This window comes from Trichomycterus rosablanca, chromosome 8, assembly GCF_030014385.1.
Source record: "Trichomycterus rosablanca isolate fTriRos1 chromosome 8, fTriRos1.hap1, whole genome shotgun sequence".
NCBI classification, from domain to species: domain Eukaryota; kingdom Metazoa; phylum Chordata; class Actinopteri; order Siluriformes; family Trichomycteridae; genus Trichomycterus; species Trichomycterus rosablanca.
Genome location: NC_085995.1, coordinates 17129603 through 17154701, shown reverse-complemented (window position 1 = coordinate 17154701; position 25099 = coordinate 17129603). Strand labels below are relative to the sequence as shown.

The 25099-nt window shown below is 38.3% G+C and overlaps 1 protein-coding gene across 5 annotated transcripts in view; it reads right to left on the bottom strand.

Moving 5' to 3' along the window:
* fbxo38 (F-box protein 38) overlaps nt 1–25099 on the bottom strand; it is an 87557-nt gene that overhangs the window by 32441 nt on the left and 30017 nt on the right. For all 5 annotated transcript variants that reach the window (XR_010013497.1, XR_010013498.1, XM_063000535.1 and 2 more), the window contains exons 2-8: nt 20759–21009; nt 11038–11171; nt 10689–10852; nt 10399–10564; nt 10029–10304; nt 938–1031; nt 729–859 (exon numbers count right to left, since the gene is read on the bottom strand). Coding sequence is in view for 3 of the 5 variants with exons in the window: in XM_063000535.1 (XP_062856605.1) it covers nt 729–859; nt 938–1031; nt 10029–10304; nt 10399–10564; nt 10689–10852; nt 11038–11171; nt 20759–20973 (1180 nt within the window). In the remaining 2 variants the exon portion in view is untranslated. The remainder of the gene's footprint in view (nt 1–728; nt 860–937; nt 1032–10028; nt 10305–10398; nt 10565–10688; nt 10853–11037; nt 11172–20758; nt 21010–25099) is intronic.

Below are 25099 nucleotides of genomic sequence, written 5' to 3'. Positions count from 1 at the left end.
TAAGGGTGGCAGCATTGTGCTATGGGGCTATGGGGGAAAACCTGCAGCGCAGAGACAAACTAAGACTGGGACAACAGTCTACATTTCCACATGACAATGAACTGAAACATACAGCCACAAACAAAACTGGAGTTGTTTTAAAATAAGTCTTTAAACATCTTTGAGTTGTCCAACCAAATCCCTTAAACTCAGTTGAACATCTGTGGAGAAACCTGAAGATTAAGTTCTCAAATGCTAGTTAATCAATCTGGCAAAGCTTGAAAAAACTGCCAAAAAATAGGATATACTGCCCAAATACAAGAGAGCAATGTGTTACAGGTGTATCAAAAAAGACTCGCCAGTTGCTACCATTGCCAAACAGGCTTTTGCCAAGTATTGGATAATGGGTCTTGAATACTGTCGTGAATGAAATAAAAATTTAAAAAATCAATTTTTCATAAATTTTCCGAAAAAATCTAAAAACCATCATAGGTGATTAAATGTATACTGATGAGTAAAAATGCAAATTTTAATTCATAACACAATAATGATTTAAAAAAATGTGTGTAGACTACCTTTAGAAACTTTATTTACACCTCTCAAAATGTGCAGTAGGTTGACTAGCCACTCTAAATTGCCCCTGGGTATGAGTAAGAGTGTAAATGAGCATGTGTTACCCTGCCATGATTGGCAGGCTGTATTCCTGCTCTGCACCAACCATTTTGGAGGGTATCAGACTTCATACTTACACTGCAATAAAAACTCATCAACATATCCAAGGTGCAAAGTCTCAAAATGGGGAAATTCAAGTTCGGCCATCTTAAGTGCTGAAAATACACCATCTTTGGTTAATGATGGCTGGATTCTAACTTCATGCAATCTGTAATTACAATAAAAATTATAATTACTTGAAATATTGGAAATAAAAAAAAAAAATTAGGACAAAATGCCCTCTTACCTGCATGCCGCAGTAATAATGAGGTAGCCCAAGTCTACTTCAAGTGCATTCTTACAGGCACCAAATATGACAGTGTGCAAATTACGAAATCCCCCTAAGAAATAAATACACTTTGTTGTAAGAAGACATTAAATCATAGTCATTATGCTATCACTATGAAAAATATACAAAGTGCAAGCACATTACTAAAACCTTCTTTAAAACACAACAAAGCCCTGATTAATGGGACACATTAAAATACTTTAGTAGGACCTTATGTCATATGTACTTGCATTTAAACAAAATTTAGTGTGACATTCTCAAAAAGAGATAAACGAAAAGTATTTTACATTGCTTTTGGATATTTACAAAGAAAGAACCATTATAGTTAAAGTACTGTTGCAAAATAAAATAAATTAAGGGTATGTATATGAAGTGATTGTGTGCAGACATGGGTAGAAACCATACACTCTGAGAAAAGTTTGTAAAGATACAGTACAAATTGCAAAAAATGATTGTGTGTATGTAAAATGACTGTGTGCAGATGTGCAAAATGCAAAAAGAGCATGTACCAGGTAACAGTTTATGAAAGATGCCAGTCTAATTTGCAATACAGTTGCATGCCTGAGTGAAGTGGCTGTGCGGAGATGTGCAAAATATGCAGAGTGGGCAAAAGAAGAGTTGGGTAACCAGTCAGTGAGGTGTGATGTTGGCCACAAATCAGACTGTTTCTCAGTCTGTTTGTGTGCGAGGATAGCCTTGTACTGCCTGCCGGATGGCAACAAGGCAAACAGGTAGTGCTGCATCTTTGCTAATGCTGCTGGCCTCTTTCCTAATCGACAGGCATTGACGCTGTCCAAGTTGGGGAGTTTAGTCTCAATGATCCGTTCTGCTGCTCTGACCACACAATGCAGATCCATTTTAGATTCATATATGCAACTAGACGTAATAAGACATAAAGACATAAGTTCTTTAAGTCATCACCAGCATCTTTTTAAATACAGGGTGAGTCAAAAGTTGTAGGACACTCTTTTATTTCAGAAACGAAAGGGAAAATGACATATCTGAATACCCCAGCAAGTAATGGGTGAGGGGGCCTATCTTTTAGGCTATGTCCAGAACATGGCCACCATCTTGAAAGCTGCCATATTGGATCAAGGGCAAGGTTTTCCAATTGGAAGGTGGTCATGTAGCATATCAAAAAGAAGACCAGAATTTTCTCAGAAATCGATTGCCGCAATCAGATTTGCAATATCTCTTGTGGTTCAAAAGTTATCAACACATAAATTTCAAAACTTTTGTTGTTTGTTACAGGTAACTGAAGATGGAATTGACGAAAGAAGAGAGGATTTAGGTGATTCTGATGTCCGGGGAACGCAGCTGCCGTATCATAGCCGCAGACTTCAACAACTGACACCCAGAAAGACCACCAATTTCACACCTGCAACACATTCCAAAAAAAGTTGGGACAGTAAAGCACGGCACCCCTGGAGCTACTTAAGATGTGCAACAGTACGAGGTCGTCATTGTCACATTTTTCGTTTCAATAGTCTCCACACATTGCCTATTGGGGACAGGTCAGGACTGCAGGCAGGCCAGTTCAGTACCCATACCCTTTTATTCCGCAGCCATGCCTTTGTAATGTGTGCAGCATGTGGTTTTGCATTGTCTTGTTGAAAAATGCATGGACGTCCCTGGAAAAGACGACGTCTTGAAGGCAGCATATGTTGCTCTAAGATCTCAATGTACTAATGCTGCCATCACAGAAGTGTAAATTACCTTTGCCAAGGGCACTGACACAGCCCCATACCATGACAGACCCTGGCTTTTGGACTGGTTGCTGATAACAGTCTGGATGGTACTTTTCATCTTTGGTCCAGAGCACATGGCATCCAGTTTTTCCAAAAAATACCTGAAATGCTGATTCATCTGACAACAATACACGTTTCCACTGTGTGATGGTCCATCGTAGATGCCTCAGAGCCCAGAGAAGTCGACACAGTTTCTGGACATGGTTAACATGAGGCTTCTTTTTTGCACAGTAAAGTTTTAAGTGGCATTTGTGCATGTAAGTCCATATTGTAGCACTTGACAAAGGTTTGCCAAAGCAATCCCTTGTCCATGTGGTTATATCAGCAATTGTTGAGCGGTGGTTCTTGATGCAGTGCCGTCTGAGGGATCGAAGATCACAGGCATTCAGCTTAAGCTTGCACCCCTGGTCTTTACGCGCTGAAATTCCTCCTGATTCCTTAAATCATTTAATGATATTATGCACTGTAGAGGGTTCTTTGGGGTACACTGTTTTTAAACATTTCAATAATTTTCTCACACATTTGTTGACAAACTGGAGATTCTCTGGTCATCAAAGATGCAGCCTTTCCTGGATGCTGCTTTTGTACCAAACCGTGATTGCAATAACCTGTTGACATCACCTGTTTGGAATCACATCATTATTTAGTTTTTTCACCTTTTTACTAGCCCTAAATTGCCCCCGTTCCAATTTTTTTTTGGAATGTGTTGCAGGCCTGAAATGCAGGAATGGAATATACCTATATTAACAAATAAATGAAGTTGAGCAGACAAAACATGAAATATCTTGGGTTCAAACTGTCTGCAATCAAATAAAAGTTAAAGTAAATGTAAGGAACACTTTTTTTATTTTATTAGCATTTTCCATACTGTCCCATTTTTTTCTGATTTGGGGTTGTATAAACGTTTATGCAAATAAAATAAAAACAAGAACAATGTAAATGATTACAATTATTATTATTGTTTTAAATAAATAAGAGTGGTAGTGGATCTGCTGCCTAACCTTCATGGAGCCTGCACAGTGCCTCAATCAATCAATGGGCATTACACATTCACCTTTAACTTGATGTGAATGTGTGAGTATTAAGTGACTCATTAGCAGAATTAGGTTTCATAGTTACTTGCTCATAATGCTGTGTGATTTTTTTTAGATATATATCTATCTATTCATACCACAATAAAATAGAAATAAATGTACAGAAACATACAGAGTTCCTGAGTTACAAACACCATTTCCAGAAGAGTGGGGACACAATCTAAGGATGCAATAAAAACTAAAATCTGTAATCTGTTAATACTTTTTTAGTGTGCTGTAGTTTTGCAAGTGGAGTTTTTGCCCATTCTTGCTGTACACTAGAGATTGCCCCTGCCTGATTCTCTTCTTAATGATGCCCCACACTGTTGTAACTTGTGCAGATCAAATCATGCTAAAAGACATGTAGTACATGGGAAAAGATGTTGCCAATTAGCCTCCACATCAATGGTACTATCTTATACAGTATATTCAGATTACCCATGCCATGGGCACGGATGCACACCCTTACACAGATGATGTTTTTTGAACTTTTTGTTGGTAACATTCTGGGTGGTTTTTTTGTTTTATTTTTGGCATGTGGAATCAGACGTCTTTTTTTTACCAAAATGAGCTGATCACAGAACATGTTTCCACTGTTTTTTGGTCCATCTCAGATGACTTTGGCCACAGAGAACTTGCTGACATTTCTACGCAAAATATATATGGCTTTTTCTTTGCATAACACAATTTCAGGTTGCATTTCTTCAAGCAGCGGTGGACTATGTTAAGTGACAATGATTTTTTCAAAGTACTCCTGGCTATGTCCTTCACGGTAGCATAAAAGTTTCTCAAACAATTAGTAAAGTTAAATTACTGAAGGCTTCAGTAGTAAATTACTGAAGGCTGGATTGTCACACGCATTTGCAATTTCTGCCATTGGCCTTTACACACCGAGATTTCCTAAATTGTTTTATGGTATTATGAACTGTAGATGTGAAAGAGATAAATAAGACTTTACTGATACCCTTACGTTAATAATTTTCTCACAAAGTTTGATACAGTTTGTTCAAAACAAAGCGGTGAACCCTGACACATCCTTTGCAAAGACTAAGTCCTCTAGTACAGAGGTTTTCAACCTGTGGGAGTACCTGCCCAGGGGGGCGTGAAATTATGAGATTTTTGTACTTCTAAAACTAAAGCAATTCATTTTTCACCCACAGGAGACAAACTTGATTAGTCTTGCTGACTATGAACACACGCACGTTTAATGTTATCCAGCTCAGTCTGAAAAAAGGACCATTGGCTAGCAAAACTTAAAAAAATAAGGATAAATCGAAATAATAAAGAAGATAAATCGGTGACAAAAACAATGACTGCTGTTATAGGACATGAGTGTGTGTGTGTGTGTGTGTGTGTGTCTTTAAGAGAGGTGTATAGTGGAAGATGTGCTCTGTTCATAATATCACTTTAGGTGAGTCAGGAGTCAATTCATATGAAGTGAAGCGTGTGCATAGTGCTGGACAATAATTCAATATCGATATACTGTATATCGTGATAGAAAATGTTTCAATAACGGTGATATGATTTTTAAACAAATTCGATCAATATGCTTATGTAAGTGCATGATGACGTACTCCACAGTTACCGCTCTGATTACACTACCTACAACACGGTGGATATTAGCGGCTAAATGAGTTCAACAGCTGTGAGTGAACGAGCATCCACAGTCAATCTGCGACCAGCCGTTCAAGGGGAAAAAAAGTCTCTGTGACTCTGAAAGTCTCCGGTGCACCAACAGACACACATTAGGCCCATATCTAATATCTATGTCTAAACCAATCAGAGATAGTGAAGGGCGGGACCAGCGTCATCAACGGTGGGCGTTACACAGCGAAATATCATGACGGAGTGTGTAGATTATGTGTGAGCATCTGTGCTGCTGTTACAGATGTTCGTTTTTATGTAAAAACATCAATCAAATATCGGTGATTAGAAGACGTGACGTGTTTGTCTTAGTTGTTGTTTTCTTTAGTTCATTGACGTGAGAAGAGTTTTGCGCTTCGCTTTCACCGCGACTCTCGACATAAATAACCGATTTGCTCAGCGCTCGACTCGAGAGATAAAACATCATTAAAGTTCCATTATACAAACAAACATCTGTGTGAAATAACCATCAAACCCAGTCTAACAGCTCCACATGTATCTGTGTTTAGCTGGATTTACTTCACGTGTGGTGTTTGTATTTCATGTTAAACGTTGTTTGTTCTGTCCGGGTCACTTTTACCACCTCATATCACACAGTTCATCTTTTTTTTAAGGCACTTTAAAAATATCAGCGACAAACTGACTCAAAATGTAATAATGTCATGTAGCCTATGTCAATAATATGCGTCTCGTTACTGCATTAACCATATGTAATATTCTTATAATTAAATGAGATGTTCAGTTTGAAGCCCTTAAAACACTTGCACTTTTAATTTAGATTTTCTTTTCATTTTATTTATCTTGAGTTAAAATTTTAGCTCAGTGAAGCACTTTAAACACCAACACTTTTTCAGTAAGTTACCTTTCTTGTAGAATTGTGCTTCAAATAAAGAACTTTATGTTGACCAGATTGTTAGTTAATCAATATCAATCAAAGTCAATAAAAAAAAAAGTGAACCTGATTTGGGTGCACCTAACTTTTGTGCTGGTGCACCAAAGAAAAACAGTTAGGCACACCAGTGCAACCAGTGCAAAAAGTTAGTCTAGAGCCCTGAGTGTTGCCAGATTGGGCGGTTTTCCTCTAAATTGGGCGGGTTTTTTTTGTGGGTTTTTTTCACTTCCATTTAAAAGAAAATATTCAGTTTTAAGAAGCTCCAGCATTGTGGAAGGCTGTTAAAAGTGAAGTCAATGCTGATTTGGCTTAATAGTGTTGGTCAGTCTGTATTATATTGTAAGAAAATTAAAATTTGTTTTCCATGCATTCACGCTAGCATGTTCTGGGGTTCAAATGAGTCATCAGTACACACAAGTTTGCAATCAAATGATCAAGTACTGCAAACGAATATCTTTGAAATTCTTCCTCATAATGTTACGGTTATATGCTATATTTTAGTTTTTTACTTGTCAGGAAAAATGAGAAAAAATAAAAAGCTTATTATGCTAGGCTTGAAGTAATTCTACATGGCACTCACTGCCTGTATAGGTAAATGAGTGAGTGACCAAAACACTACTACACACTATCACAGTTTCTGTGCCACCCCTGTGTGAGCAGTGGTCTCAGTCTGGCCACACCTATGAAAATTGTCTGGCTCCGCCACTGTCCACAGTTGAAAAAGAAGCAGATGAAATAGCTGATGAGAGAGGAAGGACTGATTCAGTGGTGTATTCAGCTTGTATTTCTTGCCAGAAACCAGAAAAGAGGTTTGCAGGTACAGCCATCCAATTTTGGTGGCAGTTTTTCTGACATTTGTATTATTCATATCGATATCGGAATTATATCGTATCGACCGAAATTAGGAGTTATATCGTGATATAAATTTTAGCCATATCGTCCAGCCCTACGTGTGCACGTTCTGAGTTTCTCTCCTCAGTCAGCTCTCTGTTGTTACTGTTATTAATGAATGCTGCGGTTTCAAATAAACACCAGCCACTATGGAACACTTTGTGTGACTTGCTTTCCTTACAGGTTGTAGGCTTAATCAAACTGGGTATTACCACAGAGCGGTAGCCAAGGCAAGTGTCAGGCTTGTTCTGCCTGTGGAGCTAAAAGTTAGCTCCCCCAAGTTTTCTGACTATGAACAGAAATCGAGAATCAGTAAAGGTAACACTGCATTGTTTCAGCCAAGGAATCCACTAGCGAGGCCATCTATTCCGATACCACCGATGCCAATGAGCAATCTACTTTTTTTGGCCGTCAGTCAAGGCAAAGTATCCCGAACTAGCAAACAAAGCAATTGATGTACTTTTGCCTCTCGTTGGCTTTGTGAAGCAACGTTTTTTGCTCTCATCTACATCACATGCAAGTACCGCTTACGATTTACGACTACATGTAACTGATATTGAACACAGAATATCTATGATGTGCTCTCAGAAACAGAAGTAAATATTTAAATTAGCAAAATTGCATTGTATGTTTGAGGTACACGACATTATTCATATTATTTTAGGTAGTCAGGAGCTTTTGCAATGGTTTCTGTGCAAGTGTTGGTTTGAGGGTGGGGTGCAAGTTCAAGGTCGGCACACGAAAGGGGGCGCATGTTAATTGTGGAACCCGTCAGAATTGTTACTTTTATTTGATCCAAATTGTGTGGTGCAGGAATCACATTCTATTGTTTACAATTTACAAAATACAGTTAGATTTGTCAGTGAAAACTTTGTCAAGTAAAAGTTAAAGCAATTTAAAAAATATATAGTTTTAAGGTTTTTTGCATTTTTTAAAAAAGGTGTTTAAACTTTTCAAGAAATGGGCTTCTCAGTCAAAATTGTTTTGAGTTCAGTTTACATGTGAAAAAAAGCACAAAATAACCAAAACATGTTCTGCATATGATCACTCTAAAAACTGTTCATCAGGAATTATCGTTTAGTTATTCAAGGGTAAAACCAAATATCAAAAGGTTGCAAGAAATGATCTTTTGCCCATAAAAATATCAATAAGAAATCTTCCTAAAATCATGTTGAAAACCTAGACACCAAGTATGCTTTTATGCTCAAAATAATCCACATTGCACACATACTTTTTTACTCTAAACTATAATACACAGGAACATTCTATGCACTGGCATAATTTAAGGTATAATTTAAAAACTTTATGCATCATTTAAGGCAGGGGTCTCAAACTCAATTTATCTGGGGGCCGCTGGAGGTAGAGTCCAGGAGCGGCTGGGCCGCATCAAGTATTCCACAAAAAAAGGGTTTCAGGTATTCCAAACAAAAGTACAACTGATCCAAACTTCTCAATCTTTATTAATAACAGTTCAGAACATGAACAATTCTTCAGAACATAGGCTTCTTTTACCTACTCTTTGCTGCCAGAAACCTAAAGATCCAGCTACCTTCAAAGATCCATTATTCCCAGAATTGTCTTACATCTTGAAGGTTTTCTTTGGGTCATTTAGTGAAAGTCACAACACCTGTAACCGTGACTTGTTTTGAGTTATGAGATCTGCAGTAGGATGTTGTTTGGTATTTGTTGGTGATAAAAAGAAGGCTGCTCTATAGAATCCACAATTAATGCCAACTTCTGTGGTCATACAGTTTGAAAATGTTTTATGGGATGGTCTGTACTAAAATAACACATTACATTCCTAAATGCTTTAAATGTTTTAAATGTTCTATCAACATGTTTTTTCTATTATATTTCAATTAAAAACAACTATTGTGAGATTTATATCCACTTGTCCTGTTTGCATTACACAGGAGAGACCCCCCCTGCTGTTAAGAATTTTTTTTTACTAACACAAGTAACGAAGTAACGTTTACTCTGAGTACATTTTAAATTAGTTACTTTTTTACTTGAGTAGGTTTTTAGACTAGTAATTTTACTCGTATTTCAGTAAAAATAATTTAAAGTAGTAGTACTTTTACTTGAGTACAATATTTTAGTACTCTTTCCACCTCTGCCCAATACCTGAGTGTTTGGGATATTATTGAGAAATAACTTTCTATATATTCTGAGAGGAATTTGAAAATTTTATCATTGTTCATAGCTTTTTTGAGCAATTCGTTTTTCTTATCATTATTAAATTTATCTCTCAGGTGTTTATACATTTCACATTCATAAATAAAGTGATCTAGATTTTATTCTTTTTGTTTACATCCTGCACATCCTTCTGCTCTACCAAATCTCTCTGCCACTGAGCTAACTCTGGTGTCCATGTTACTTCACCTCTCTTAATTCTTAATATCAAGTGCATTGTCTGTTTTATACATTTTAAATTCTTGCTCTTTTTGATTAAATTGTTCTTGGTAAATTTGTTTTCTTTTGCGATCACACCTTTCTGTCCTCTATCTCTTGCACTGGCTGACAGGATATAGCCAAGTGACGTTGCTAATACGTTGCTAAGTGAAAAAATAATGAGTTGCGCAACGACTCGGCAAAATAGGTGCGTGTGAGAAAACCGCGCGGGCCGCACTAACAATGAACTTTAACGTTAAGCCGGGGGCCACAAAATATCGGCCTGCGGGCCGCGAGTTTGAGACCCCTGATTTAAGGCATAATTAAAGGCATAATTTAAGGACTTGGCATTCATTGTAAAAACTCAAGAATAAAACCACAGACAAAACAGAATAACCAGGTGTCCTCACCTGACCGCCAGCTGTCCTCCACCACATGTTGTATCAGTCCACCTAAGAAGGGAACTCTCACCAACTCAAGCTGCTCTAGGTTGCGTGCAGAGGCCAAGCCTGTCACCAGTGGTACATATTTCAAGGAGTTGGTGGGACCAGCACAGTTCCTCATGACAAAGGTGCGCAGGCTTACACATAAAAAATCCTTAAATGGCTGAGGTTTTGTAAATCGCACCCACTTCATGTACAAGTGTCTGAGCATGGAGACACAAGGAATTTCTGGTACATTGACCCCTGAGAAATTAATACATTTAAACTATTATTTGTAGAATCAAAGTCTGTAAAATTAAAGATGGAAATCGAATGTAAGAATTTGCTTTAATACTACCAACAAGATGAAGAGTCTGAATTTTAGCTGCAGCTGGAATTGTAAGTTTGTTCTCTGGAGGAATAGGAAATGCTCCATTTCGGTTCCTGAACTTTCCAAGAATGTGAACCTGAGGCAAGTAATTCCATATTGCCTCCACCAGCTCCAAATGAGAGGTCTCCACACCCTTTAATAATGAATTCAAATGAATTAATTGAATTTGGAATATTATTAGAAAGTAGCTACAATACAATAAATTTGTGTGTACATTACTTACAACCACAGTAAAAAAAACTACAGCATTTACTTACCAAAAGACTGGGGCATGCCTGAAGAGCCTCAAGAATGCCAGGAATACTAAAAGCCTCGTATCCTCTGACCCGTCTACGCTCTAAGTAACGCGGATGCAAACCATACAATTGTTCCAAGTCAGGCATTTTTTTCAGAAGGGTAAGAAATGTTGAGTCTGTGAATCCTAGATTAGGGCATATAATTATGAATTAATATAAATTTTAAGGTGTAAAATCTTTCTGTAACATCATACCTGGCTCTGGTGTACCTACACAGAACACTTAATATGTTGTTAAGCAAGTACTCCTTGAGTATTAAACCACAAAAATCTGCTTACAAACCAACCTGGCTAGCAAACTATCCACTAACCTGAAGGCATGTACTCCCACCACCTACTGGCACACAGATCCACCACTTTTACCACCCGCAAGTACAGAGCAATTGCTTCCTGTAACTTTCGTGAGAGACATTCCATGCACATAATATCCCGCATGGGCAGATAGCTGTAAAGAGAAAAAACTTAACTGTGTGAGAATTTACTAATTTATTGTGTTTAAACTAAGAACTAATAACGAACAGTAAAAAATGCATTCATTTTTAGTAACCACTTCAATTGATCAGGGTACTGTTGTGTCATAAAAACACTGGGTGCAAAGCAGAAATGCACCCTAAACAGAGCAACCATCAATTATAAGGCATCACACAATTAGCCATTCACTCACAACCATCTAGTCATTTTTATGACAGTAAAAATGTAAAAATGTAAAACTGTCTTTTTGTGAACATATTTTTTCTTGCCAATTTTGTTTTTTGTGACATTATTTTGTATCTTTAAATGCATGGGATTTGGGTCAGTGGTACAAAGGTACTTTGGTCAATAGTTTATCACTTCAAAACCCAAAGTTGAAAAAAAAAAAAAAAACGGGTCGTTTTTCATTTCAAATAACAATATTGAAGAACGGGAAAACAGAGTGTTATTCGTTTTTTGTTTTAACATCAAAAATGAAATAACAAACAAGCAGAAATTGAAAAACGGATCGTATTTTAATTTTCCGAAATCAAAATTTTTTTTATTAGTTCAACCGGAAATAAACACACGTGCATGCGCTGACGTGTATATTATTTGCTTCATATTTGCATCAGTGTAAATTAAGCAAGTGTTGAGAAGACGGAGCAAAAAGTAGTAATAACGTGTCCCCTGTTCTGACTTTTGTGTCTGCCGTACTTTTTCCATGCCCTTGTAATTCTCACAAGAACTATTTTTCCCAAAAAAAAAAGGGGCTATTCTAAGAAAAACAACGCTGCCTAAATTTTTTCCATTATTATTATTATTATTATTTTACCTTATAGGACTCAAATTTTGTAATACAGGCATAACTAATCTTACATGTCACATAGTGGTGGTAAATTCGGTTCATTTTATGGACTCGGGTTAGTCTGAGTCAATCTGTAATGTGATCCGGTTCACTTGAGTCACTTGAGTTATTTGCACTGACATCTTGCGATTTACTGCATAAAATGCATCCAACAATCACTTGTCTTCTGTGCACTCATCTTCTGTAAATAAATCCTTCTCTCTTAATTCTCCTGGCACCTCACACTCCTTGGTGCCACACCCAGTCAGGCAGCCACAGTGGCACCAAAACAAACAGTTAAACTGGTAGAATCCTATAGCCTTAGCTTACCTTTCTACATGTATGGAGATGCTGATTGGAGTTATGATTTCATGAAAAATAGGCTTGACTTTCGGATGATTATGAAACCAATCTGGAATCAATGCCATAGTAAGAGTGACAAAAGGGACCAAAAGGTTATCGAAAAAAAGTATTAGTACAAATGCACCCATACAAAAAAGTTGTGGCCCATAGTAAATGTCCTCTGACCGTGATCTTGTTGTTACACAGTATAAAATAACTCCTATGTGTTCCAATCTTAAAAATGTACTTGATCTTTAACGATCTCACAAGAAATCAACGGCTTTTGTGGAAACTCTGAGATCCTTTAACTTGAGTGGAGCTGATTATAGGACCATGTTATTGAAATAGTTCAACAGTTCGGTAACTGAAATTCCTATGCCGAGTCATGCATATGACACACCTAATAATTATTCTACACACTCTGTGATGCCATCCATTGCATATGGAAGGACGACCGTTATTAGTCCACGCTCAGATTCTCCTCATGTCGCAACTGACACGTCCAGTGTAACACAGCAATTGGAACAGGTCTTGAACCAATTACGCACACTTCGAACACAATCCCGATTCATTTTCGCATGGCATCTGCCAGGCCATGTTAATGCTTTTTTTTAGTAAACTTACAGACTTCCTTAAAATCCGGAATGTTAAGGCTGCTGATTTATCCATTACCTCTAATTGTAAACCGGAGAAAAATAAAACACCAATCACTTTCGTTATTCGTTTCTTTAAAATTTGAGAAGATGGAGCAGGTCTATCACTTCTTTGGGATTCGAATAGGCGACTTGCCAATAATATGCATGCTGATGATGCTCAAGTTATGTGTTTACAACCAAACATAAACAGCAATGGGAACAAGGCACAGGCTTGAATCAGAATAAAGGTAAGCCTAACGGTAAGAACAAAAATGGAACGGCAAAAGGCTCTGACTCTCAGAAACACCAGTCTTCACCTCATGCCAACCCACAGAGGACTCCTGGCTCTGCCCAGTTGGCACCACTTCCAATGTATCAAGCTACACCCACTGTGCCTCCTCCTGTTTCTGATGCACAATGGGGCTGCCCACAAACCAGAGATCCTGAGATGAAAATGAATTGGTCCTGTTTGACTAGTACTTTATCTGACTTTATCTAAAGTTCTCTACCTTGCCTATATGGTTTTTACAGGTGGGAAATGAGGTTTATGATTTCCTGCTGCACATTGGACCAGTCTCGAATAACACAATGCAGTATGTGGAAGGGGTCTCAACCGATTGTCCATTCACACATCCCTTACCTGTTGAGACAGTATTGCAACCTACTATTTCTATTACACCTTGTAATTACTGCTCATAAGTTCTCTCCACTAATGATATTCTGGAAAGAAGTGAGTTGATCTGCTGCCAGCTGTGTTGGCAGAGTTAAGAAAGCCCCCAGTGCAACTACAAAACTCTCTCCTTTTTATGTGATTTTTTGGGAAACCATTTCCCTGTACATGGGTAAGGACTACTAACCAATTTCTTTCCTCAGGTGACCTGGATATGGCAATTTCAGACTATGTGGTGGCGTTAATTGAGTAAAGTTTGTGCTTAAGTCTCTGTTTCTCTCCCTCTGTTGTTAATCTCACACACCAATTTCAGCCTGGTGATCTTGTTTCGGTGAAGTCTGGGAAGGTTGGTGATGCTGCCTAGGGAAAACACACATCAGTACTGGCTGTAACGAGAAGTGGAGTTCTGAATGACTTTCAGCCACAGTGGATTCAAGCATCCAGCCTAAAAAAGTCCTTTCAGACTCGTCTATGGCACCTCGGTGCCCAACGAGCTGCGCTTGCTATTGAGAAACAAGACAAGAACACTATTGCTTCATTTTTTGAGTAATTAATTGCTTTTCTAATATTTTAGTGCATACATGTAGTACATTTAGCTGAAGGTTTTAATAAGTGAATTTATTTAGTGTAAATAAAAAGTAAACCAAATTATCCTTTATTAGCCATGGATGCTACTGTTGTGACAATTTTTACTTTTGTTGTGTTCCTGTTGACTCTAGATAATGTTTCTAGTACCACTGATTTCGATACCTTTATCCATACCCGAAGAAACTGTTTAGACCCGCCTAGTCCGAACACGTTTACTGGACTCTTCCATGTGAAGCCTGTCCAAGAGTCTATGTTTGTGTGCTCCGCCAGGCAGAATCAACCTTGACAAAAAAAAAAAAAAAAAAAAAAAAAAAAAAACTATGTACAACGTTTTTGGGTCACACCTCATGTGTAGTAAATGTTACAATCTCAGGCACAGGATGCTATGTGATGCCTAAGGTAAATTCACTGGAATGCCACATGTGGAGGTTGCCCCAGCATTCAGGATCTCCACAGCCATGTGGGTCTGTGGAAACATTGCCTATCTGCAGCTTCCCACTAAAACCAAAAAATGGTACTGTTCAGCACTTGGGTGCTGCAGGCATAGGTGGTGGCATATGCCTGGTGTCTTAGTATATCAAGTTATCCCTCACATCCCTAATAAGGTCAAGCGGGCCGTAGGCAATGCTCTGCCAAATTACTTCAACGGCTACCGCCTCACCAATCCATGGATATCTCCTGGTAAAGGTATAGGCTTGTCAGCTATTTGTAATATAGGTGTCACTTTGTCAGTTCGGAAAATCAACACACTTGCATAGCAAATATTGGCTTTGGCAAATCATACAGAACAAGTTCTGAGTCTTATAAATGAGGAAATGTCCTCTTTCAGATAAGCAGTCTTGCAAAAAAGATTGGCCTTGGATCTGCTTTTAGCTGAAAAGGAAATGCATGTAAGGTCCTTAATTCCTCCTGTTGCTTTCTGGTCCCTGATTACCATCAGAATACTTCTGACATAATCCAACATATGAGGGGCACTATTTCTGTGCCAACTCATAATACCGGTGGTTTGTAGATCTGCTTGAGGGCTAAAGACCATGGATTTTTGTATTCATTAACCACTTTTTGTTTGTTGTCTTGTCTGCTTTTTTGGACTGTACATTTTATGTTGTGTACAGAATTCTGTGATTAATCTCGGCCCCAGATCTCGTGATAATTTTTTGATTTAGGTCAGGCTTTTTTAACCTGAAAGAGGAAAACTGTTATTGGGCCTAGTATTTCCCCACTTCGCACAGTTCTGCACATTGTTTTGGCTAGTTTTGTTCTTGTTTATCAAAAATCTTTTTCGCTCTGAAACTTTCTCATGTAGTTTAGCCGTTTCTCACACACACACACACACAAACACACTCAAACTTTTCTTGTGTTTATTAAAAACCCTGTTTTCCTGTTTTCTTTCATTGAACTAGGGCATTCATACTTTGACTTGATGTCTTGTCTGGGTGCTTCCCTTGTGCATGAGATTCAGTGAAGGATTTTTCTCTTGGTTATTTTTTTTTATATTAGCTCCAGGGACAGGACTTTGAGTGACTAAGTAAACCCTAACAATGACCAAGAGAAGGCTATACATTAATTCTATGCAGAAATGCATAGTTTTCTGGGTCTGAGCTCATCGTAGTTGTGTGCAGTGGTCAGATAAGTCCATGTTTAAATTGTTCCCTTGGTTTCCAAACAATTAAAATCAGAATCAAAATTAGCTTTATTTGCCAGATATGTTTGCACACACAAGGAATTTGTTTTTGGCTGTTGGTAGCTCTCTGCAATAATAATGAGAATAATGTAATTTGGGGATTAAAACGTTTAAGTCCAAGGTGTAAGAAAACCTTTCTTTTTTTTTTTTTTTTTGCCAGTTACTGATTCTTGTCCTGGAGGGTGGGCAGGGGAGCGCCAATGCTATTTTCTGCTGTTTCCACATCTCTTTGCAGTCTGCATCTGTTCTGTTTCATGGCTGATCGAGATGATCAACCCGCTCTCTGGGTAAGGTCATAGCCTCCCATGGCTTCTCTTACCACTCCTATGCAATGATACTCAGTTCATTCTGTCATTTCCTCCTTCAGACACACAAGTCTCAGCTCGCATGTCTGCAAGATATCTCACAATGGATGTCGGTTCATCATCTAAAACTCAATCCCAGCAAGACAGAGCTGTTACTTATTCCTGGAGATCAATCTCCAACCCAGGACCTAGTCATCTCTCTTGATCCCAGATCAGACCATCTTGGTGTTGTCCTGGATAACCAGCTGACCTTCTCTTCTCATGTAGCCAACATGACAAGATCGTGCCGGTTCCTCCTCTACAACATTAGGAAGATTCGGCCATTTCTCTCCATGGAAGATATTCAGATTCTTGTGCAGTCACTTGTAATCTCACGGTTGGACTACTGCAACTCCCTCCTGGCAGGTGCTCCCATGTCCACTATTAAACCCTTGCAGCTCATTCAAAATGCAGCTGCTCGCCTGGTTTTTAACCAACCTAAACACTGCCACATCACCCCACTGCTGCGTTCTTTTCACTGGCTTCCTGTAGCTGCACGCATTCAGTTTAAAACACTGATGCTCGCCTACAAAGCCAAAAATGGACCAGCCCCAAGCTACCTTTGTGGCATAATCAAACCCCGCTCTTTACCACGCAACCTCCGAGCCACTAGTCTCGCTCGACTTGATCCTCCACCTAGGACTTGAGGAAGACGAGCATCAAGGCTCTTCTCTGTACTAGCACCCAAGTGGTGGAACAAACTTCCTCTGTCTGTCCGAACATCTGAGTCTCTTGCTAAGCACTTAAGCTGACTTGTACTAACTTACTAACACTCATTCATTTCTTTAAAAAAAAAAAAAAAAAGAACTTTGGTTCTAACACGGTTTCAGCAGATGTGTGTTCCTGGACTGTTGTCTACCTAAACTAGAGTAATGAAATGTTTACTATGGAAGCACTTCTATAAGTCGCTCTGGATAAGAGTGTCTGCTAAATGCTGAAAATGTAAACATAAAATGAATGTGCATAGGACAGATTTAAAGACTGCAGTGTATAATTGCTTCAACAGCTACTGTGGTTTCCTTAGTTGCCGCAGAAAGCACATTCTTTGCTAGGCCCTTTTCAGGATGGAGTTGGTGTTGGAACTTGCACTACAGGTCTTTGGAAGTTGTAGTTCCCAAGAACCTGAAGTTCTCCACAGTAGACACAGTGCTGTTAGATATTGTGATAGTAAAGCAGCAATGAGGGTTTCCTCTTAAAGTCCACTATCATCGTTGGAGTAGAGAAAGAATAGCAATGTAGAGAGAACACAACTCACCAGTGGACCACCAGTGCCGACTGTTAGTATGGCAGACGAGACATCCCCCAGCCTTACCTGTGGTGTCCTGCCTGTTAGGAAGCTAGTGATAAACTGACAGACGGCGGGGGACACACTGAGTTGTGACAGTTTGAAGTGGAGGATTTTTGGAGTTATTGTGTTAAACGCCAAGGTGAAATCCACAAACCAGATTCTTTCAAGTTTTTAAATTATTGTCTAGATGTTCTAGTATGTAGTGCAGTCCCATGTTGACTGCATCATCCACTGACCTGTTTTCCGGGTAGGCAAATTGCAGAGGGTCCAGTTATGTCCTGTAATGTTCCTCAGATGTGTCAAAACCAGTAGAGGACTTCAAAGGACTTAATGACCACAGACAATACAACAACAGGTCCGTAGTCATTACATCCTGTAATGGAGAATTTCTTGGGGATTTGGACGATGGTGGGAATGGTGGAACGTTTAAATAAAAATGGGACTTCACACTGCTCCAGTGACTTGTTAAAGATCTTGGCTGTTTTTCAGCTTTTCAGTGTTCACTGATTAAAACAAATTCCACCACCTTTCATTTCACCTGAAAGCTCTGTTACATGAGCCACTCAGTATTGACGGAAGCCCAGCAAAAGTAATCCACTATCAGAAACAGGTTTACTGAGCCAAGTTTCAGTAAAGCAAAGGGCAGCAGAATGCATAAAGACTGTTTATGTTGTTATCATACAACAGTCAATGGGAATCAATGTGAGCACAGATCAAAATTCTGATACAAGGTTTCACTAGTGCACGCTTCCCCTGTCTGCGTCTCCTCCATGTAGCACAGAGAGCCGCAGGTCCACAAACAAAACAACTTTCTGGATTTGTAAAAAAAAAAAAAAAAAAAAAAAAAAAAAAAAAAAAAGGAAAAAAAACTATTTGCAGTGTGCTGCCTAATGTTTAAGCAGCTCTTCCCTAGTGTATGTGATTGTGTTTGCAAAGCAAAACACATAAAATATTCAAAAACAAAGAAAAAAGTAAAAAGTGTTGTGCAGAGGCTGGCATTCGCAGCACCAAATGAACAAAGAAATTGAATGATGTAATATTTTAGCGAATGACATTTTGGTAATACCGTTACGTCACAATTATGCAAACCTTATACAATGTTGCCAATTTTAAAACCTACAGCCTACCTGTCTGATCTGGTTACAACCAAAGGTCAGAGCCCTTAAAGAGGGCACACAACATTCTAAAAATAATATCATATATAATAAGTGTTCAGTTCTAATTTTATCTACTTAATTTGAGTATCAACATGTAAACAAATACAAATCTAAGCAAATAAATCCTTTATACCAACTTGTTGTTTGTGTTGGAATGTTAAGGTTTAAATAAATGTTGCGCCGTGATTGGTGGTCCAGAGGGCCAAGCAATAAAAATGTAATGAAATGCAATTTGAAGTGACAGTAAAACTGACCAATCATAGTGTCTCTCCATATGGGTGAGCTTTGTTTTCGCTTACTTCAAAACAAGTTTCGCCCACTGAGACAGCTGCAATAATATCTATGAGCAGAGTCACATTAGCATACCCGTATGAACTCCAGCCCTAACCGTAACTCGTGTGGTGTTTGCTCATTGCATTTCTAAGGCTGAACTTTCATCTTAATTTTTGTTTCTTAATATTCATAATGATACAACACATGGATACATTTTTTTAATTTAAAGAACACAAGCTAGGGTAAGCTTTAGTATTTTGGTGCTGCGATTTACTGCATGCTTTAGTTCTGCAATTAAATTAAATCATCAATTTTTGATGATCATTTATTTATGTAAAGCAAAATGACAAGTATAAATGTGATTATGATTTCTTGATGTCATTAAAATGTGTTTGATATATAAGCATGTACTTTTTTGTTTTTAAGGTAACATAAAATTAGCTTAAATTATTTATACTGCTGAAAAGTAGGCATTCTAAGCTTTTATGATACAGTGGGGGGAGGGCAAAGATTTAGAAGTCACGGTTTGCTACTGGTTACAACATGATTAAACCATTTAGACTTTATAAACACCACCCAGAGATGTGTTCAACGCGTGTTGCAACCATGATGCAAACTAAAGAACTGTCACCAAAGCTGAGAAAGGAGATCATTTCATTGCACAAAAGGGCAATGAGTATAAGATTTTCAAGACCCTGAACATTCCTTGAGACACCACTGGGATTATTCTCCAGACGCTCCAAAATAATAGTGCTGCAGCAAACCTGCCTAATCGTGGGAGACCACTCTTGACCAAGAAGCACAGGAACTTTTGTGTTGATTGGAATATGCTTGAAGGAATTTGGACAGGCCTGCAGAGTTCTGGGACACAGTTCTGACGAAATAAACACTGGAACTGTTTTGCTATATGGATTAGTAGTTTGTCTGGCGCGAATGGTAATGCTAATGCTAATGCTTAGGACCAGAAGAAAACTATCCTCATGGTAAAGCATCACCAAGAAGGCTCAGCAGAGAATGTTCTTTCTGAGACATGTGGAGATGTTTTTCTGATGCAGGAACCAGTTATCTTGACCATGTGACTGACATCATAGAATGAAAGAAATATCAAGGAATTTTGAGGAGGAATGTTATGCCATTTGTGGTAAAAGTGAATCTAAGTGATAAATACATTTTTCAGCAAGACAATGATCCCAACCACAATTTTAGGTTAAAGATTGTTTAAGGAATCAGTTTGGGAATATCCTGGAGTGGCCACCTCAGTCTCCAGTTTTATATCCAATTGAAAATCTTTGCTGGGATTTAAAGAAAGCTGAAAGCTTTTGACGAAATGAATGGGGGAATATTCCACAAAAAAGTTGTCAAAAGCTAGTTAGCCCCTACTAAAATTGCTTATTAAATGTTATCAAAACAAAAGGATGTTCCACCAAGTACTGAGAAAAAGGGTTGAATTGTCAATGTTACAAAAATTTCAATTGATATTTTTCTCGGTTTACTGAGACTTCATGTTGCATATTTTCATTCAATCCTAACATCACCATAATACTTTTTACAGTGAGGGGGGTGAAATATCTCCATTTGCACCTGTATATATTTATGCAGTGCCGGACATAAAACAGACAATTACACACTGTAAGACCAGTTTTCCAAGCAATTAGCACTGAGGAGTCAATTTATATGCAGTATATTGGTTACAGTGAATGACTTTAATGAAGGCAAAAAGTCAATCTAAGTGTTGCAATATAAAAATTACTAACCGGAATATGTGGCAGAGAACCTCATGTGAAAGCTCATTGATGTAATCTTTGAGCTCATTTTGAAATGAAGTGCAATCAGCTACTCCGTCCATACTCATAGTCTTTGTGGATTTTCTCCGAGGACCCATTATGTATAAAGTAGCACTATATTTACTCCGGGAGGGCAAGTTACTCAATCCATATATCCAGAGCTCTTTGGGCATCCAAACCTGCATACAATGTTGACACCCACCTGCTTTATGTTATTGTCACTGTAAAAGAACAAAAAACACACAATCATTAAAAAAGCTTTAATATACAGTGGAGGTCACTGCATAATCCTATTTGAAATGATCCAAACAGGAGTAAAAGAGCAGTATTTTAAGCATTTAATGAGTTACATATATTCTGAAACACAGTATAAAAAACTTAAATGAGATTTGAAAAAGAACACTGATCAAAATTAGAAAACATTTTCAGATACCTCCCAGTTATTGGTGTTAATCTGGCACCTGGTGCTAATTTCCTTAATTATCTGACAAACCTTACTGGCTGCGTAACTTTCCATTTTTCACTGACATTGTAAGCTGGTGAGCCATTCTAAAGTGACTGAAACCCTCCGGCAGCAGGTTGTCCAGATGAAGGCCAAAGGGACGACCCTACCAGCCAGTGTTAATTTCGTTGACGAATGATTTTCGTCATAGTTTTCGTCAACGAACCATTTTTTCATGACGAAAACGAGACGATGACTAAATAAAAACTACAAAAAAAAATAAAAACTATGACGAAATGAATCGACACTTTCGTCAACGAATAAAAACGAGACGAAAATGTTTGGCAGGGACGACATCCAAACAGAACTGATTTAGTTTTGTGGAAGGTAGGGACAAGTTAGAAAGAGATCCAATCATAACTACTTTAGCGTATGTGGAGGGGTGGGACAAGCTGGGTAGCCATCCAATCAGTACTAATCTTTTGCAGTACCGCGGCAGAGCCGTAGATAGAGATAGCTGTGTACCGCGGTAAGAGCACACTCGCACAAGTTTGATCTAAACCCGGGAAGACCAGACTAGCCTGTGAACTTTCTTTACTCATGGAACTAGGTTGACTCCACAATGTCAACAGGGAGAAAGATGAGAGCCGATATATGGACACATTTCTCATTTGACGTCGTGAAAAACAAGACGATGTGTAAACCATGTGGGGCTATCTAGGGTAAAAACACAACAAATCTGAAACATCTGGCACCGCTGGCAGTATAATGGCAACATAATGTCAGCTGCTTTTATGGTACCCAGTTTTATAAAGAATGTAATATGCAATTTGTTATGAACAATGCATATATTTTTCAGGCAGAGCAGGCCTACTGGTCATTAATCTTTTGTTATTGTTATGCTCAATAAGCAAGGTCAGTTAAATAAAGATGTTCAAACATTACTAATATTCCATAACTGGTTAAAAATGTTTCATTTTGTGTAAGTGTATATAATGACTTAAATAATTTAAGGGAACTGATGAAAAAGCATTTACATTTTACACCCTTTATATGTATTTTAGGGCAGCACGGTGGCTAAGTGGGTAACACTGTCGCCTCACAGCAAGAGGGTCCTGGGTTCGAACCCTAGGTGGGGCGGTCCGGGTCCTTTCCGTGTGGAGTTTGCATGTTCTCCCCGTGTCTGCGTGAGTTTCCTCCGGGAGCTCCGGTTTCCTCCCACAGTCCAAAGACGTGCAAGTGAGGTGAATTGAAGATACTAAATTTGTCCATGACTGTGTTCGATATAAATTTGTGTAATGAATAACTACCGTTCCTGTCATGAATGTAACCAATGTGTAAAAACATGACGTTAAAATCCTAATAAACAAACAAATATGTATTTTAGTCGACTGAATCGACTGTAGATTTAGTCGACTATATTCTTATGATAATTAGTCGACTAAAACTAGACTAAAACTAAAACAATTCAGATGACTAAATTATGACTAAAACTAAATTACATTTTAGTCAAAAGACTATGACTAAAACTAAATCAAAATTTGCTGTCAAAATTAACACTGCTACCAGCCATAGTAAGAGAAGTTGGTCGTTCTAAATCTGTGATTTTTAGAATATTGCATCTTTACAATGTCACAAACTCATTCAAGTCCCCCAAGAGGGATGGTCATCCACGAAAGACAAATGCAAGCAAGGACAAGATAATGTAAATAATTTCAATGGGCAATCAGTTCAACAATGCAGATGGAATTGCTTGCCAGTTCAGCAATGAACATGGAAAGGATCTGCCTCGTCATACAGTGTCTCAACGTTTAAGAGCATTTGGACTGAAAGCCAACTGTGCAGTGACCAAACCTATCATTCAGCATCATATCAGCAGAAAGAATCAAAATGCAAGACTAGCCGTTACTGAGGAGTATGTTGTGTGAACAGAAGAGAAGTGGTCCAAAGTTCACTTCAGTGATGAAAGCAAGTTTAATTTATTTGGGTCCGATGGGAACATTATGTTCGTCGTCAAACTGGGGAAAGACTGAACCCAAAGTGTGTAAAGAAGTCAGTGAAAGGTGGAGGAGTAAGTGTTATGGTTTGGCGAATGTTTTCAGCAGCAGGAGTTGGGCCTCTTATACAGCTACATGTCAGAGTGAATCCAAATGTTTATCAGAACCTTTTTCTGTGCTTCCTACCCTGCGTTCATCACCCAATCAGCCAGCAATTTTCATGCAGGACAATGCCCCGTCAAACAGCAAAACTGGTAAAACAGTTCCTTAAAACTGAAAACAATAAAATATTGAAATGGCCAGCCCAGATTGCAAGGAATTTGCATAATTCTCCTTTCACAGTGCATAATATCATTAAACGATTCAAGAAATTGGGAGAGATTTCAGTGCGTAAAGACCAAGGGCGTAAGCTTAAGCTGAACGCCTGTGATCTTCGAGGATGGCATCTAGGATGGACCATCACACAGTGGAAACGTGTATTGTGATCAGATGAATCAGCATTCCAGGTCTTTTTTAGAAAAAATGAATGCTGTGTGCTCTGGACCAAAGACGACCATCCAGACTGTTACTAGCAACAAGTCCAAAAGCCAGGGTCTGTCATGGTATGGGGCTGTTTCAGTGCCCTTGGCAAGAACATTTACACTTCTGTGATGGCAGCAATAATAAAGAAAAGTACATTGAGATCTTAGAGCAACATATTCTGCCTTTAAGACGTCATCTTTTCCACGGACGTCCATGCATTTTTCAACAAGACACATTACAAAGGCATGGTTGCGGAAGAAGAGAGTACTGGTACTGGACTGGCCGGCCTGCAGTCCTGACCTGTCCCCAATAAAGAATGTGTGGAGTATTTTGAAACGAAAAACACAACAATGATGACCCCATACTGTTGCAAGTAGAATGGTACAAAATAAAAGCTGAAACACTAAATTACTTGGTATCCTCTGTGCCAAAACGACTTTTAAGTGTGGTGAAAAGGAATGGCAACATTACACAAGTGGTAAATGCTTTACTGTCCCAATTTTTTTTGGAATGTGTTGCAGGCCTGAAATGCAGGAATGAATGTTTACTAATGAATAAAATGAAGTTGACTAGACAAAACATGAAATATCTCATACTGTCAATGAAATAAAAGTCAAAGTAAATGTAAGAAACTGTGTTGATTTCAACATTACAACACAGCTGCAGCTTTTAGAACTGACCATTTCCATCTGCTTCCATACTCAAAAAAGTAAAAACATGCTTTAGTGGCCTCTAACATATGAATCAGTACTAGTTTTTTATTTTAGACCTTTGGATCATTTATTTAATTCTTTTGTAGAAGCCCATTTGGCAGCACTTACAGCTGCATGTATTTCTTTGTTTTTCACAGCTGGTTTCGAACAGCATATCCAGTTCTTCAAGGCAAATCCTTGTCGTGTTGGACAATACGTGACAGAAATCTTTAGGTCTCTTTACAGATGTGAAGCCTCACAAGTCTCTCTAGTGTATCATTGTTGTACTGAATGGTATTAAAAAAAGTTTAAAAAAATATTTCCTGTTCATGTTATTATCTCAATATTTTTTTTTTCTTGTAACTGTTCCTAAAGGTTCGCTTACCTGTATATGTAGATGGTTTCTTCAAATTCAACACAAAATGGCACTTTAAATGACTACGGGGCAAGCGTCACCCTTTTGCTCTTATTACAAGCTACAAACATGATGCACAGCCATGCACCAGCTTCTGGCAGTGTTCCTGAGAAATCTTAGCCCATTCATTATGGCCAATGGCCTTTCGTTTAAATTTTTTTTGGGTGTGTATGTTGTAACAGCCTTCTTTAAATCCCACCAGATTTCCTATGGGTTCAAGTCAGATGACTGCAATGGCCACTC